This window comes from Gobius niger (genome assembly GCF_951799975.1).
Source record: "Gobius niger genome assembly, chromosome: 20".
NCBI classification, from domain to species: Eukaryota; Metazoa; Chordata; class Actinopteri; order Gobiiformes; family Gobiidae; genus Gobius; species Gobius niger.
In genome coordinates, this window is record NC_136871.1 from 25,512,591 (window position 1) to 25,526,936 (window position 14,346).

At 43.9% G+C, this 14,346-nt stretch overlaps 1 protein-coding gene across 1 annotated transcript; it reads right to left on the reverse strand.

Annotated features, from left to right (window-relative positions):
• Positions 1-352: 352 nt before the first annotated feature.
• Positions 353-8,925, reverse strand: cyp27b1 (cytochrome P450, family 27, subfamily B, polypeptide 1). Its single transcript, XM_079578810.1, has 9 exons — positions 8,407-8,925; positions 7,166-7,356; positions 6,869-7,059; positions 4,772-4,972; positions 2,443-2,606; positions 2,095-2,261; positions 1,896-1,977; positions 1,592-1,789; positions 353-1,385 (listed from the first exon to the last, which is right to left on the reverse strand). The coding sequence occupies exons 1-9, from the start codon at positions 8,617-8,619 to the stop codon at positions 1,272-1,274; spliced, it is 1,521 nt and encodes a 506-aa protein (XP_079434936.1). The 5' UTR covers positions 8,620-8,925; the 3' UTR covers positions 353-1,271.
• Between the last annotated feature and the right edge of the window lie 5,421 nt (positions 8,926-14,346).

A 14,346-nucleotide genomic window follows, 5' to 3' on the forward strand; every position in this document is an offset into this window, starting at 1 on the left:
TAATTTAGGATTGCCAAAACTATTACTAACTTGGCCATGGTTTGAGAAAATGCAGCAGCAGCATAGCCAACTGCCAGTTGTATAACCACAGTAAAGTGTTGGATAGCACCATTCGAAAGAAGAGGCAAATGTACAGAAATCCTGGCACATTTTGGACAAACAGTTTAAGAAAGCAAAGAAAGTAAAAGCTCGAGCAGCTGCGTGTCAAACTTAACCTGTTCCTAAACAGCACCAATAGTTATATTTAATCACATGTTTTTAAGGCTTGAAAACATGTTAAAACAAGCCATGCTGCTGTAGAAATGACAAGGATTGTTTTTAAACTATAAATACCTGTACAATAAAGCCACTTCTACAAGAGCTTTGTATCAAATCAACATGTAATTCCTTACTGTACAAATTCAGTCATCAGAGATGATGCTACAGGGGCCGTTTGTGCTACAGGTCATGAAAACATCACGTCATTTGGGGAGGGTTTTAAATACTGACAAACTTTCACATAATTCTGACCCGCAGCCTCTGATCAGTGAAACAGTAGTTAAAGGTAAAGCCTGGACTTATCGCTTTTCTGCCACCTGTGCAAAAATGTGACAAAAAGTATTGAATGGAGAAGTCGAAGTGCTCTCAAACCAATCAATCCCCATCTGGTGACCTAGTTTTGTTTTTCTTTTTAACATCCATCTTTGTTTATCAAAATAAACTGCCACCATTTCATGGTTTAAAATTCAAAACCATTGTGTTATTTGCGTACTTGTGCATCTGACTCTTTTCAGGGATGTCCTCCATTAGCTTTTGGTCTACACAAGTTAGCAACACTGCAATTCCCAAAAGTATTTTACATACAAATATTTTTAAAATGCTGGATGGACCAAGGAATCATTACATCAACGCACTTTTGCTCTAAAGTTTTGACCTCTTCTTCTTGAAATGCAAGGTCTTAGTTTGGCAAAGTTTATGCTTCTGGACGTGTTTAAAATGTGCAACGTGACCGAAATCCTGATTGCAAGACAGTTTCCAAAATCATGCATCCCTACTCGAGATCGGGAGCCAATGTTACCACAGTGCTGGTTTGAATCTCCATTGTTAATGATCCATTGCTCCACATTTGGACCAGCCCTGTCTCCAGACTGCAGCCTCAGTGGGTGAAGGTGCATATAAACATGACCCATGGAGGCGACAGAGATAATACTTTCACCTCTGTTTAGTGCGCTTGTCAGTACGTCCGTGTTAAAGTGTGGGACGGAGAGGGGGGGCAGAGGCGGGCGAGCAGGTCACCGCTCGATAAACTGCAGATTGATTACACTTTCTGGGACCAGGAGTGTTCGCGTCATCGGCTTCACTGACGCTCCCGTCGGATCGGGCTTGACGTCGAACTCGAGCAGGATCTGAAATCGACAAGAAGTAAAGTTTAGCCTATGCACAATCGCTCATTTAGGACACTGCTAGTGCTTGATGACCATTTGGTGTAAAGCTAGATCGTTATCTCTAATCCCTTAGAGGGATACCGAGTACTTTTGAGAGATTTTATTTAATACTGATAAAATACATTTCAGTCAATATACATTTCTAAAACTAACACTATTCAGCTTACCCTGGCTATAGCGAGGTAGAGTTCCAGCTCTGCGATGCGGCGCCCGATGCAGCTGCGCTTGCCCACTCCGAATGGGACGGTGGCGTAGGGGTGGTGCGTGTGGTCCCTGTTTAGCCAGCGCTGAGGAAGGAACTCGTCCGGACTGGAGAACACCGCTGGGTCCCGGGATGTGGCGAAATGGCACAGTGTGATCAACGTCTAGGTGGGAAAACATAAACAATGAATGAAATGATTGACAGATGCTACTGCTAACCTAATTGCTTTTTTTTCCAGGTTTAGAATATGTTTCCTGGTCTGGACATACCTTTTTGGGGATGATGTAGCCTCCAACATGGATGTCTCTTTCCGTGATGACTCGGGCATTGGCTGGAATAACCGGATAAAGTCTAAAAACAAATGACAGAAAAATGAAATCTTCAGTCAACAGTTGTGTTTCTGTTTCATTTTGTTTTGACCTTCGAGATAAATGTCATCGTCACAGCCATCAGAAAATGGGCATTTACCGGAGGACTTCTTTGACTGTGGCCTTGAGAAGAGACATTTGTGCCACATCTGCTGCCTCTGGGATTCGCCGGTCGCCCAGAACCTTCAACACCTCCTCCCTGAGCCTAGACTGCACCTCGGGGTGACGGGACAGTTCATACAGGGTCCACGACAAAGTGCTGGAGATCTGGAGGGAAGACAAATGTGATACAAAGTTAACAACTAAAACATTAAGCGAAATAGGTCAAACTTGGCAGCCATGTTTCCGCCACTCTACTCCAGGGCTATAGACCCTACTGCATTATTTTTATTATTATTAGGATTATTTTATCACAGACATAAAAACGGTATGTTGAACGCCGCCATACCGTGTCGACTCCGGCCAGCAGTAGTTCTGTGACGTTGCTGTAGACTGTCTTCATAGGGAGTCCAGTTTGGGACAGGAAGAAGGTCAGGTATCGCCCCTCCACCTTCTCTCCGCGCGACACTTTCTCCGCTTCGGCCGCCAAACGCTGGTCGATGTGGCCCTTAGCTGGAGACGAGATGGAAAGCAGTTTATTAGCATGATATTTAAAACAAAGCAGCAAATGGAGCAACATATTGTAATCTGTTTACACGAGGGCCTGGCTGATTTACCGGCCGATATAGGTTCTCAGAGGAATATCGGCTGTTGGCCAATCTTTTGCAGATATGGTCGATGTTAACTTGACAGTGAAAGAGTTTTTAAAATGTGTGAAATTGTGTTGAGGATTTGTGTACATAAGTGCGCCCTCCATTCACAGAACTGCTGACACACAAACGGCCACGCACTTCAACAAAACTACAATTTTTCATCTTCAAATTGTCAGACAAGTCAGCTGCCATCTTGTTTTGGGTGTATGTAGAACATGGTGCAGAAATGATGTCATTATTGTCAAAATATTCATATCGGTATCCCCAAAAATCTGTATCAGTCGGCCCCTAGTACACACTATTTAGCTATTTCAGCCACAGTTCAGTCTTTTGTCCGTATTCAAAGCAGCAATGATTTTTTTTTTCGGGTTCATTTGAGGTGACAGAAAATCCGCCGTAGTTTCGACTCGTGCTTTAAACACTTGGCTCAAAATCCGCTCGCCCACTCGCGATTATGACCTAAATGCAGCACACCGTATATGCAATTTACGCTGCTCCGATAAGCCGCTGGTTAACGCTTTAATCTGCCTCCTCTCATCCAGTTGGGACCATTCCTTGTGTTCGATTCTGGATAGAGGTTTTAGCAGAACATCGTCTCCCAAAAAAAAACAGTGATGAGGAAAAAAATTGAAATGATTGCATAAGCCACAGCAACATCACAGCACTGTCCCAAAGAAGTAGACACACTTGTAAGTCTGTGTCGAAATATAATGTTCTAGTCCCCTTAGTCACACTAAAAGCAACATCTGCAGTCACAGTCACAGAGCTTTTCTGTACCGACGGCTACTGCTTTAATTCAACAGCCTTTAGCACACACCTCTAGTTTATGCTAGTGTAGCTGGCTTCCAGAGTTTGGAAAACAAACTCACAGTTCAAAACCGTTTTGACGTCATAACAATCTTGAGCTCTATTCTGCATTTAGGAGAAATATGTCCTCTGTGTTGCCCTGTCCATCAACTGTTAGCAAAAATGTTGCTCATGTCCATAGCAGTCATAGCGGTCTGAGCCTGCAACAGTTTCCCAGAGCTGTTTGAATTGAGCGTTCTCTCGAATGGCCGCTGGTTGCACTGCTTTATGACCGCGATGCTCATTGCCTGCCATTGCCCGCCATTGCTGCAGTATCTCCAAGCTAGTTTTCCATTAAATAGCATTTTAAGCAACTGTAAAGTCTGGTTTCTAATTTTTGGAACTTTCTACAGCTACATATTGCTCCTGTGATAACGCTGGGTTAGTTACAATTAAAGAACCAGGCTGGTTTTGATTGACAGGCCATTAGCTCTAATGCTAACGGTTACAATTGAACTACGCACCCCGCGAGGTCCAAGTATACAGTGAAGATCCCGCCCAGGAACATGCTCCGTCAGAGCTGGGTAGGAGGAGTCTTTAAATCCGTCATGGATTCCCTTTCGAACGTGGTCATTATGGTAAATGGGGAGGAGTGAAGTGTCTATGTGTATGGTTCTATTTCCCCACAAATGAGTGGTGAAGCCAGGCCATATATTAAAGTATGACCAGTCAGTTCCATAGCGTTATATAATTTGAGAGGAGGTTAGCTTGGATGTGTGTCCGACCCAACATAAAGCAGAAACATAAGCTAGCTAAGAAGACACTTTTAAAAGCTAATTCTTATGTAAAGTCAAATCTTAAAATATCTGTACATTGATTACTGATTTCTAACTGGGCTTAGATATCACCCAAATGTGGTTGATAGGTTGACAAAAGCAAAACATCCGGATCTTTTGATGCTAGCAGCTATAGGAAAAAAACATTGAACAGGCTAACGGACTCGGAAAAGTTTCCCAATGTAGCTAGCTTGCTAACTATCCGCAAAAGTTAAGATCGAACGCCGCTTCTCCTTTTTATTTTCAAGGGTCATGTACACTTAGCTTGAGGACACTTAGCTTGAGTGAATGGAGCAACGTGGAGCACCCAAAACATGTCCATATTAGCACGGACGACAGCTTACACAGAAGGTACTGTATCGTGTTGTTAGCTGAAGTATAAGACATAGTGTAAGTCTCGCACCGAAGTGAAACATGTAGTCCCAGCACTGGCAGAAGACGCTCCACGGTTTGGGGAAGATCTGGTGGAGCCACTGGGGCATGGCCATGGTGAGCAACGTCATCACGAACATGGTGTTGATGGACTGGATGAAGCGCTCCGTCTCCTGCGGGACAACAGAGTCCAAGCATCCGATTCGGGACTCGAACAGCACCGAGGAGATGCCTGGGGAGAGGAGACGTTCACATTGGTCACAATGTTTATCTTACACTGTGGTGGATGAAACAATGGTGGCTCTGTAATAGGGCTGCACGATATGTGATGAGTGTGTGCAATATCCCAACAACAATACCAATAACCATTTCAACACAGTATATTCCATTCAATTTAAACACTAAATCAGGACCAAAACGACATTAAAATGGAACTGAATCTGTAAGATTTATGAGCTCAATGAATTACAAATGTTCAATACAAGACAGAAGTAACAAGGGCAGTACTTTGGATATTCAGAGAAATGACAAGAGATACTAAATCCTACACAAGGTCATGACACAACCTATCAACAAATGAAAACACTGCCACTCCAGAGCTGCCTTTTGCTCAGCCAGACACCAAAATAGAGAAAAGGAAGTGGTGGGGGAAAATATGAATGAAGGCCATTGAGAGAATTACATAAGAGACAGTAAAACGTACAGTATACAGTGTGTGTGAGTGTGCGGTTTGGCGCAGCTCCATTCGGTAATAAAGATCCTAAAGTCATATGGGACCCTGAAGTCAGCGGAGGGGATCGGTGTTTAGTCTGCTCCGATATGGGAAAGGAAAATTCAAGAGTAGGGCATTATACAAACTGACATTTACCACCGGTGATGTTATTCTACCTTAGTGACGTACAGTGCGAGCGCATGCTGCAGAAATATGATCTCCTTCATTCAAACAGCTGGGCGTAATTAGTCGCCAGCAGCAGCGCGGTGGGACCATCACTAAAGGCAGCCACCGTATGAGGATGTTGTACTGTCATAGGCATAGGCAGGTTTGGACTGTATTAAAATAAATTAATTAACACATTGACTGTATTGTCTTTCTTTTCTGCCGATTAATATAGAAGGAAGTGGAGAAAGTGAAAGTAAAACTGAGTCAAGTTCACTAAACTTGAGAGATGAGGCATTTTGCACAGGGCACAAACAGCTCCACTGCTTTGAAGACTCAATGGTATATTGTGGACTATCCATGGGTTTTGGTCAGGTGACATTTTCCTGTTTCTATGCAAAATCAACTTTATAGAGGTTTTTGCCGTGCAACAATGTTGGAGCTGTGTTTCGAGTTGTGGTAATGTGTTGTGGTAATGTGCACCCCGATGATCATCACAGCTGTTGCCAGGTGTGACATGACAGTTGGCCGATATGACAAACAGCTTTTGAGCATGGAAAAGATATACAATTATCAATTGCCATGGCTACAATCCTAATTTGACATCAGTTTGGACATTAAATTGCTGACTCACACTGAAGTATATTCCTGTAATGCAGGGAAGTCGAAGTCATTTGGGTCGAGAGCCGAAATTCAGCCCCCACGGCATGTCGTGGACCGCATATATGGACTGTGGCCTCATAAATAACAGTTTACACTTAATGCGCTTTATCAGCCTGTGTCACATGGTTCTCAAAGTGCTACATAAAGTCAATATTCATTCACTCTACACTCGATGGCAGTAGGTTATTATTGTAGCCACAGCAACCCTGGGGCAGACTGACAATTTACACCACGTGGCTGTAAAATGCTGTTTATATCCTGATCTCTTGTTATGTCAGTGCCCTCTGCTGGACACTTGTGGAATTCTTTCCTTTTTTCTTCAATTTAAGCTGCCCCCCTAGTGGTTGGAGTGAGCAAACTGGTCATAACTTCGCACAGGAATGCGCTAGAGACTCTTTTTTTTTCACATGCTCGGGAATTCATGCTCCTCAAAGGGCCACATTAAATCATCTCCCGGGCCGCATTTGACCTTGACCGTGACACATGTGCTGTATTGTAAATGCATCTCATTCCTTATTTTTTGTATGCATGTTTTCTCTCTGTATGTTTGTTATTGATGAATAGGAACAAAGCGATGGTGGGCCTCACCTTCAAGTCCGAATCGGTAGAATTCGCTGGCGACGTCTGGGACCAGCCCCGTGGGAGTCCTGGAGAAGCGCAGTTTGTCGATGAGGTCTGAGACGACGCTGTTTAAGGTTTTGTCGTAGGCCTCGACCGCTTTAGGGCGCAGCATGTGCTTCCCCAGGAGACTGCGCACCGTCTGCCACTCCTCTCCCTCCCTGGAAGGAGAAAGGAACTCATTATAAAGCTCCTAAACAGACGCGAATGAACAAGTAACAAATGCAAGTTCCAATTCCGATTGAGCGGTCGACCGGAGGGACTTACGAGGTGAGCAGTCCGTAGTGGTGCCCCCGGAGTTTCCTGTAGTCTTTCCAGGACGATAGGTCCGACCTCATGGGGTGCAGTCCCTCCTGCCTCAGCACCTGCTCGATCAGGACCGGGTCTGCCACATGGACCGTGAGGATCGGACCGAAACTGGCCTTCCACATGGGCCCGTACCGCTGGGCGCCCTCCAACTGAAGGATAGGTTAATGAGAACAAATGTTATTATTGCTCATCTTTGGCAGGCACAGACTACTATTACCACATGAAGTTCATTTTAGTAACTACTGCAATATTTTGGATATATCGGAGCAGGCCAATGACATACATACCCTCAAGTAGAGTTTTTGAGGATCTGTACTTTACTTGAGTAGTGTTTTGAGTTTTGATAGACAAATACAATACTTCCCACACATCCCACTACATTTCCATAAAAGTCAGTTTTTGTTTCATTCATTTTAAATGCCTTAAAATGCTAAGAACAGTAGGTGGCGCTGTGCCGATGACAGTTGATCAAATGTAGTACATCTTTTACTCAATAATGAAGCATTTTGCACAATGGCCTGTCCAACCACCACCAATCATGCACTCACTTTTGCACTTCCATTCATTCATTCATTTTTTCATTCATTCATCGGTAAAGTGAAGTGAGAGAGATTGGACTATTTCATTTGTGCATTGAACCTAGCCACTGAGCAACATCCATTGGTGTCTTGGAACAATTTGAAATCACGCAAAATGCAGAACAACATTCATGCTGAGCAATTGCAAAAATATTATTGGAAAATACACACACACATGCATCAATGCACTTCACTCAGCAGCAATATCCGGCTGTTAAAGATATGGTCTGTATGGTCTGCTCTATTTCACAGCATCACTGAGGAACAGATGAGAAGTCTCCTTTTTGGCCATTTCCATCATTGTCATGTTTTCTTGTCATCATGTGTTTTGCGGACATGGCATATTTCCCTTTCAAATGAAAAACTAATCCACTTAAACATTTATGGAGTCGGCCTAACTTAGAATCAAATCACATTTTGGCAGCATGTGATTCGGCCACCGGGACCAAGTCACATGTGGAAGAATATTGTCCAAAGATGCGCCATGTAAAAATGATTTATTTCTCAGTTTATCTATGACTTTTCTTTTCCAAAAATGCAACAAAAGGTGATCATGATAGATAGACTAGCATAAAATATGGGAAAGGTTCATCAAAGAGAAAGAATCCGGAGCCTCTTTACCTGTAGCTCGTGCAGCCTGGACAGACCCCGTTTAGCAAAAAGGTCCCAAGCGAAGCTGAGCACGTTGGGTCCGGGCATCTGGTCCAGGGTCTTGGCCCCCTGGTGGCCCGCGGAGACCTTCTCAGCGCACCGCTCCATCCACTTGAGCAGCGGGAAGGCGCCTCTGGCCGACACTCTGAGCGCTTGTTGCAGCATCCTCCTCGCCGTGGGCATGAAGGTCTCGGAACATTTTTGCCTCAGTATTTATAACGCGCGGACCGGCTGCTGCTCGGACCCGTGGAGATGGAAGCTGTAAATTCCTCCCCCCGCTGGCCAATCACGTACGGGATGCGTAAAAGCGCACAGCCCACCGCGTTGCCGGAGGAGAAAGCGGCGGCGCGCGCCCAGCGGAAGGTGTGTCCAATCAGAGAGCGGCCAGAGGACCATCCCAGACGCAGCACATGTGGAGCAGCTCTTAGCCAAATAACACATGACCTGCCCCCAGCCCTTTGGTCTCCGATAATGGATTCAGAGAGAGCACGCTCCTGGGAATGGATTTCATGAATAAGGTTGTCTGAAGGGCACCGCGATTGTTGCGTTAGCCTTTTCCTGGGACTTGTTGCCCACTCCCTCCGCGGTTTGATTAGTGCCTATGATACAAGGAAATGTATGTGCATTATGATGCGTGGCCAGGGGCGGACTGGCCATGTGTCCATTCTGGAACAGCACAGAAGGGCCACTGGCTCTGTAGGGCCACCAGTCCCGACTCAACCGAGCTTTACCCAAATCTAAAAGCTAAAAAGAAAAGCATCAAAATAGCGAGAAAAAGAGGATGAAAAGTCAAGAAAAACATGAGAAAAACACGGACAAAAAATTATGGAAAAAATAATTTAAAAAACAACAAAAATATGACAAAAATGTGGCAACGTGACGAAAAGTTTCCATCACTTTTGTAGGTCTTAGCTTTCAAATGAGGCGTTACATTGTTGATGTCCAGTCGAGAAGCTTTTAGATTTGGGTAAAGCCCAGTATAAAAAAAAGCATGAATCTAAAAGGAATTCCGTGGAGTATGGTGCACCACAAGGTTAAATTTTGGGACCATTATTATTTATTATTTATATTAATGATTTTGCTTCTGTTTCTACGACCACCTTTCCAGTTCTTTTTGCTGATGACACCAGTCAAAAAAATATTTTAAAAAAGCCGAACTGGGGAAAATGCACTCGTTCATGTTAAGGCGGGTGGTAAGAGGTTCAAATATGTCTTTGTGGAAGTGCACATTTACTCTAATTTGGGCCAGGCTAGTCAGAGTCCAGGGCTGTTTTTCAGTCCCAGTCCGGCCCTGTGCGCGGCCCAATTGCGCCCGTTCATGAATATGCGATTGTGGACATGCTGCCAGTAAACTGAAAATGTTCATTATTATTTGTTTCTTTGGAGTGAATTTGATTCTTGTTCCGTGTCTGTGAATGTGAATGTCTGACTTCCCTAGTGTTTTTCATTGCCTATCAGTGGAGGGAATACCTTTTCTGATTTGACAAGGATTTGTATATTTTTTTTAGGTTAAAACAATGGTAAATAAACATTACCTCACCAAAAAAAAGTCCCCACCTGGATTAACCCGTCATGGTCTGGGTTTGCTGCAGTTGGTCAGGTTTAGGTTCAGCAACACTACATGTGCCCAAAGAATGAGATCAGCTGACGACCTGAACAGCTTGAACGACCAAGTTATTCCATGAATGGATTTCTTCTTCCCTGATGGCAAGGACATGTTCCAAGATGACAATGGATTCATCTGGCTCACATTGCGAAAGAGTGGTTCTTGGGAGCAAGAGACGTCAAATTTCACACATGGATTGGCCACCGCAGGGACCAGATCTTTAGGATGTGCTGGAGAAGGCTATGCGCAGCACGCCCCCATCATCAATACAAGATCTCGGTGAAAATATCTTCTTCTGAAACACTGAAATAGTGGCAGCCAAGAGTCTCCCACACTTGCAGAACCAGGGTGGCGTCACAAGAAACAAAAAAAGGGGCAAACGAGGAGGTATACGGGCAAGACTTGGGGAGGACCTCAGTCTTAGCTTCATCGGGAGTCAATTTTTTTCACCGTGTAGCATCATGAAGGGAGACAAGCTGTGAGACCTGATTGTCTGGAACGTGGAGTTTGTATGTTCTACCACGGCTCAGGACTAACCCAACATCTGATCTATGCAAGTGCGTTGTACAATTGTATAATGACGATAAAGTTCTTAATTCATTCATCAAAAATAAATGCAACTCTGGATCTTTTGACATTGCAGAAACTTATTGAAGCAATGGCACAGCAAATGCGTGCGATCAAAGCTAAAGTCAGTCCAAGTGTCATTTTTAAAGTCGTAAAGTATTTCAGGGACAAGAGCTCATATAGGTTTATACTTCACCCTACTCCCTTTTAAACTTGTGGATTTTTCTTCTGTGCAGTTCTGACTGTGATTTAAACAGTAGCTGGACATGCTTCAAAATTAACAAAATGAATAAAATATTATGAAGTATTCTGGGCCAACAAAATTGGTCTGAGGGACACATTTGGCCCCGGGACTTGTACAATTGATGCATGACCAGGTCCCTGCACTCTGCCCTGTGACAGTTTGTGCCAGTGCCACAGAATGGGTGAATCAGGATCGATATCTCGTCCTTTTTCTGTCTCTGCCTCTGTGTCACTGACGACCTCCTGAGCCGATGCTGACAAGTCATGTAGACAAAGGTGCACGAAGGCCAAGATGCTGTTTTCCAGTCCGATTCCACATGATGTAAAAAGTTTCCCTCAATTACAGGAATAATGCTTTTCACAACAGAACACGAATAATGAACATATGGACTTTCCAGGAGGGGAGAGAGAGAGAGAAAGGTAAATCGAACTCTGATCCTTTGACCCCTGGATGTGGTCCAAACGCGCCATGTGTGCGGACCACGGCCCTCGTCTGCCTCCTCGGCTCTCCCCAGAAATCTGCGGGTCCGATATTAAATAAAGTCGCCGGTTTCATTGCTCAGCCCTTTCCTATATACTTTTATAGTTCCTAATGTTTGTCTTAAGTCCGCAGATAACTGTAACGCAGGCCCTAGAAGCATTATATAAGTTTTCGCAATGTGGCAGCCAAGAGCTACACGTCGAATTGGGCAAAGCCGCCTAAGGAAAAAGACATTGAGTGATGTGTAGGAGCAATATTATTCATGCAACTCAAGATTTACAACGCTGCACTTCTGGGGATGTCATTGAGCCATTGAGCGCACGCAAAGAGACATGATATTAGGGGCTCTCACGCCAACAGGTACAGTCAGGTCCATGAATATTGGAACGACTCAATTCTTATGTTTTTGGATTTATAAACCACCACAACGGATTTAAAATGGAACAAAGACAAAGATGTGCTTAAACTGCAGACTGTCAGCTTTAATTTGAGGCTATTTACATCCAAATCAGATGAACGGTGTAGGAATTACAAGTGTTTATGTGTGTCTCCCACGTTTTAAGGGACCAAAAGCAATGGGACAAAGTAACAATTATGAATCAAACTTTTTTTTATTTTTAATATTTGGTTGCAAATCCTTTGCAGTCAATTACAGCCCGAAGTCTAGAAGGCACAGACGTCACCAAATGCTGGGTGTCATCCCTGGTGATGTTCTGCCAGGCCTCTACTGTAAATGTCTTCAGTTCCTGCTGGTTCTTGGGACATTTTCCCTCCAGTTTTGTCTTCAGCAAGTGAAATGCAGCTCATGGATTCATGTTAGGCGATTTACTTGGCCATTGAATAACATTTCACTTATTTGCCTTAAAAAGCTCTTTGGCATTGGCAGTAGCTTTGGGTCATTGTCCATCAGAATTCATCCTGCTGTTTTTGTCAACATTCACATCATCAATAAATACAAGGGAACCAGTTCTATTGTCCCAGACAAGCCCATGCCATGATGCTGCACCACCATGTTTCACTGACAAGGTGGGATGTTTTGAATCATGAGCAGATCCTTTACTTCTCCATACTTTTCTCCTCCCATCACTCTGATGCAAGTTGATCTTTGTCTCATCTGTCCTAGGATGTTGTTTCAGAACTGTAAAGGCTTTGGCAAACTCTAATCAGCCTCCTGTTTTTGAGGCTCACCAATGGATTACACCTTGTGGTTAATCATCTGAATTCTCTCTGGTGAAGTCTTCTCTTGATTGTTGACTTTGACACACATACACCCACCTCCTGGAGAGTGTTTATAATCTGACCTATTGTTGTGAAGGGTTTTCTTCATCAGGGAAAGAATTCTTTGGTCATGCACCTCATTTGTCATCTGTGGTCTTTCAGGTCTTTTGGTGTGTTCTTTCTTTTTTATAATGTTCCAAACTGTTGATTTAGACAATAATATGTTTTGTATATCTCTGATGGTTTGGTTTTGATTTTTCAGCCTAATAATGGCTTGCTTCATTGATCACTCTGGACGTATCATCTGTTCTTTATAAATGGGATAATGAGGGATGAGCAGACACCTGGCCATGGAACAGCTGAGCAGCCACTTGTCCCATCACTTATGGTTCCTTGAAAAGCGGGAAGCTCATAGTGAACGATTGTAGTACCGACACCATTCATTTGATTTGGATGTAAATAGCCTCAAATTAAAACTGAAAGTCTGACGTTTAAGTGCCGGTTCATCTTTCTTGTTTTATTTGAAATTGATTGTGGTGGTTTATAGAGCCAAACACATAAGAATTGAGTTGATGTCCCAAAATTGATGGATCTGACTGTAGAGTGTAGTGAACAGGGAGGGCACCAACTCATTTATTGAATATACGTTTTTTACCTCTCTCATTCTATAACCAGTAAACTAGTCTCGAAACAACTGAACTGATGTCTAAATGAGACAAACACTAGCTGCAATGGTGTGACATAACAAAAACGTTACATAATGACAATGAGTCTTTATGATCAATTTGATTAATGTCCCAACCATAAAGCATATGCAGTCCCTAATATCAGCTGTCTGTGCTGTGTGGGATGCACCGTCTGTTTGCAGTAGCTGACCCGAACAAGTCGAATCAGACTTTGCTTCAAACATGCCACCAAACAAATGAAAGTGCAGCTGAGAGCAAAGGTTGAAGTGTGCGGCGTCTGTAACGATTGATATATGAGACAAGGGGCGGGAGGAGCCCATGAGACCCACACGAGACGCCTCTCAAAACTCTGCACGAGCAAGAACACTCACATGAACACACGCAGGCATCTATGCACACAAAAGACAATACAGGCATCTCTAATGCTGCTGTTCAGCTGCAGGCAGCAGACACTTGGATTTACAAAGAAAATTGAGAATAGAAAATTGTCTAATGCCTCTCCCTGATCTTCTCTCCCTTTCACTCTCCACCATGGGCAGACGTTTTGAAGCAAGGGCCACATTGTTTTTCAGAACTTGTCTGGTCTGGAGGGCGTGACGGTTTGTGCACCTGTTTTAGCCAGGGCACACTACATCAGGGTTGGTCATGAGTAGAGGCGCCTCCTGGCTGCTATGGTTTTTAAGGTTATCCCAAAGTCCCAAGATCCACACGATACACTACCCCAAATGCCAGGATTCATAGGGCTCACATTGTGAAAGAGTGGTTCAGGGAGTATGAGACATCATTTTCACACATGGATTGACCACCACAGTCCAGATCTTAACCCCAGTGAGAATCTTTAAGATGTGCTGCAGAAGGCTTTGCGCAGTGATTGCCCTCTCCCATCATCAATACAAGATCTGGGTAAAAAACTAAGGAAACACTGGACGAAATACTGGGCGCTATGGTATCGCAGCGGTTAGCGCTCGGCTGGAAGGTCCAGGGATCGATTCCCACCTGGACAGGTGGAGTTTGGAGTTGCATGTTCTGCCTGTGTCGGCATAGGTTTCCTCCAGGTAGCTACTCCGGCTTCCGCTACCACTAACAACATGTACAATAGGGTAGGATGA

Bases quoted from the DNA above. Each gene is read 5' to 3' on its own strand.
- cyp27b1 (XM_079578810.1), bottom strand. From the start codon at position 8,619: ATGCCCACGGCGAGGAGGATGCTGCAACAAGCGCTCAGAGTGTCGGCC. The intron at 7,357-8,406 runs GTAAAGAGGCTC...CCTATCCTTCAG, and splicing joins CCAGGCTGCACGAGCTACAG to TTGGAGGGCGCCCAGCGGTA. The intron at 1,978-2,094 runs GTAAATGCCCAT...ATTTGTTTTTAG, and splicing joins ACAGTCAAAGAAGTCCTCCG to ACTTTATCCGGTTATTCCAG.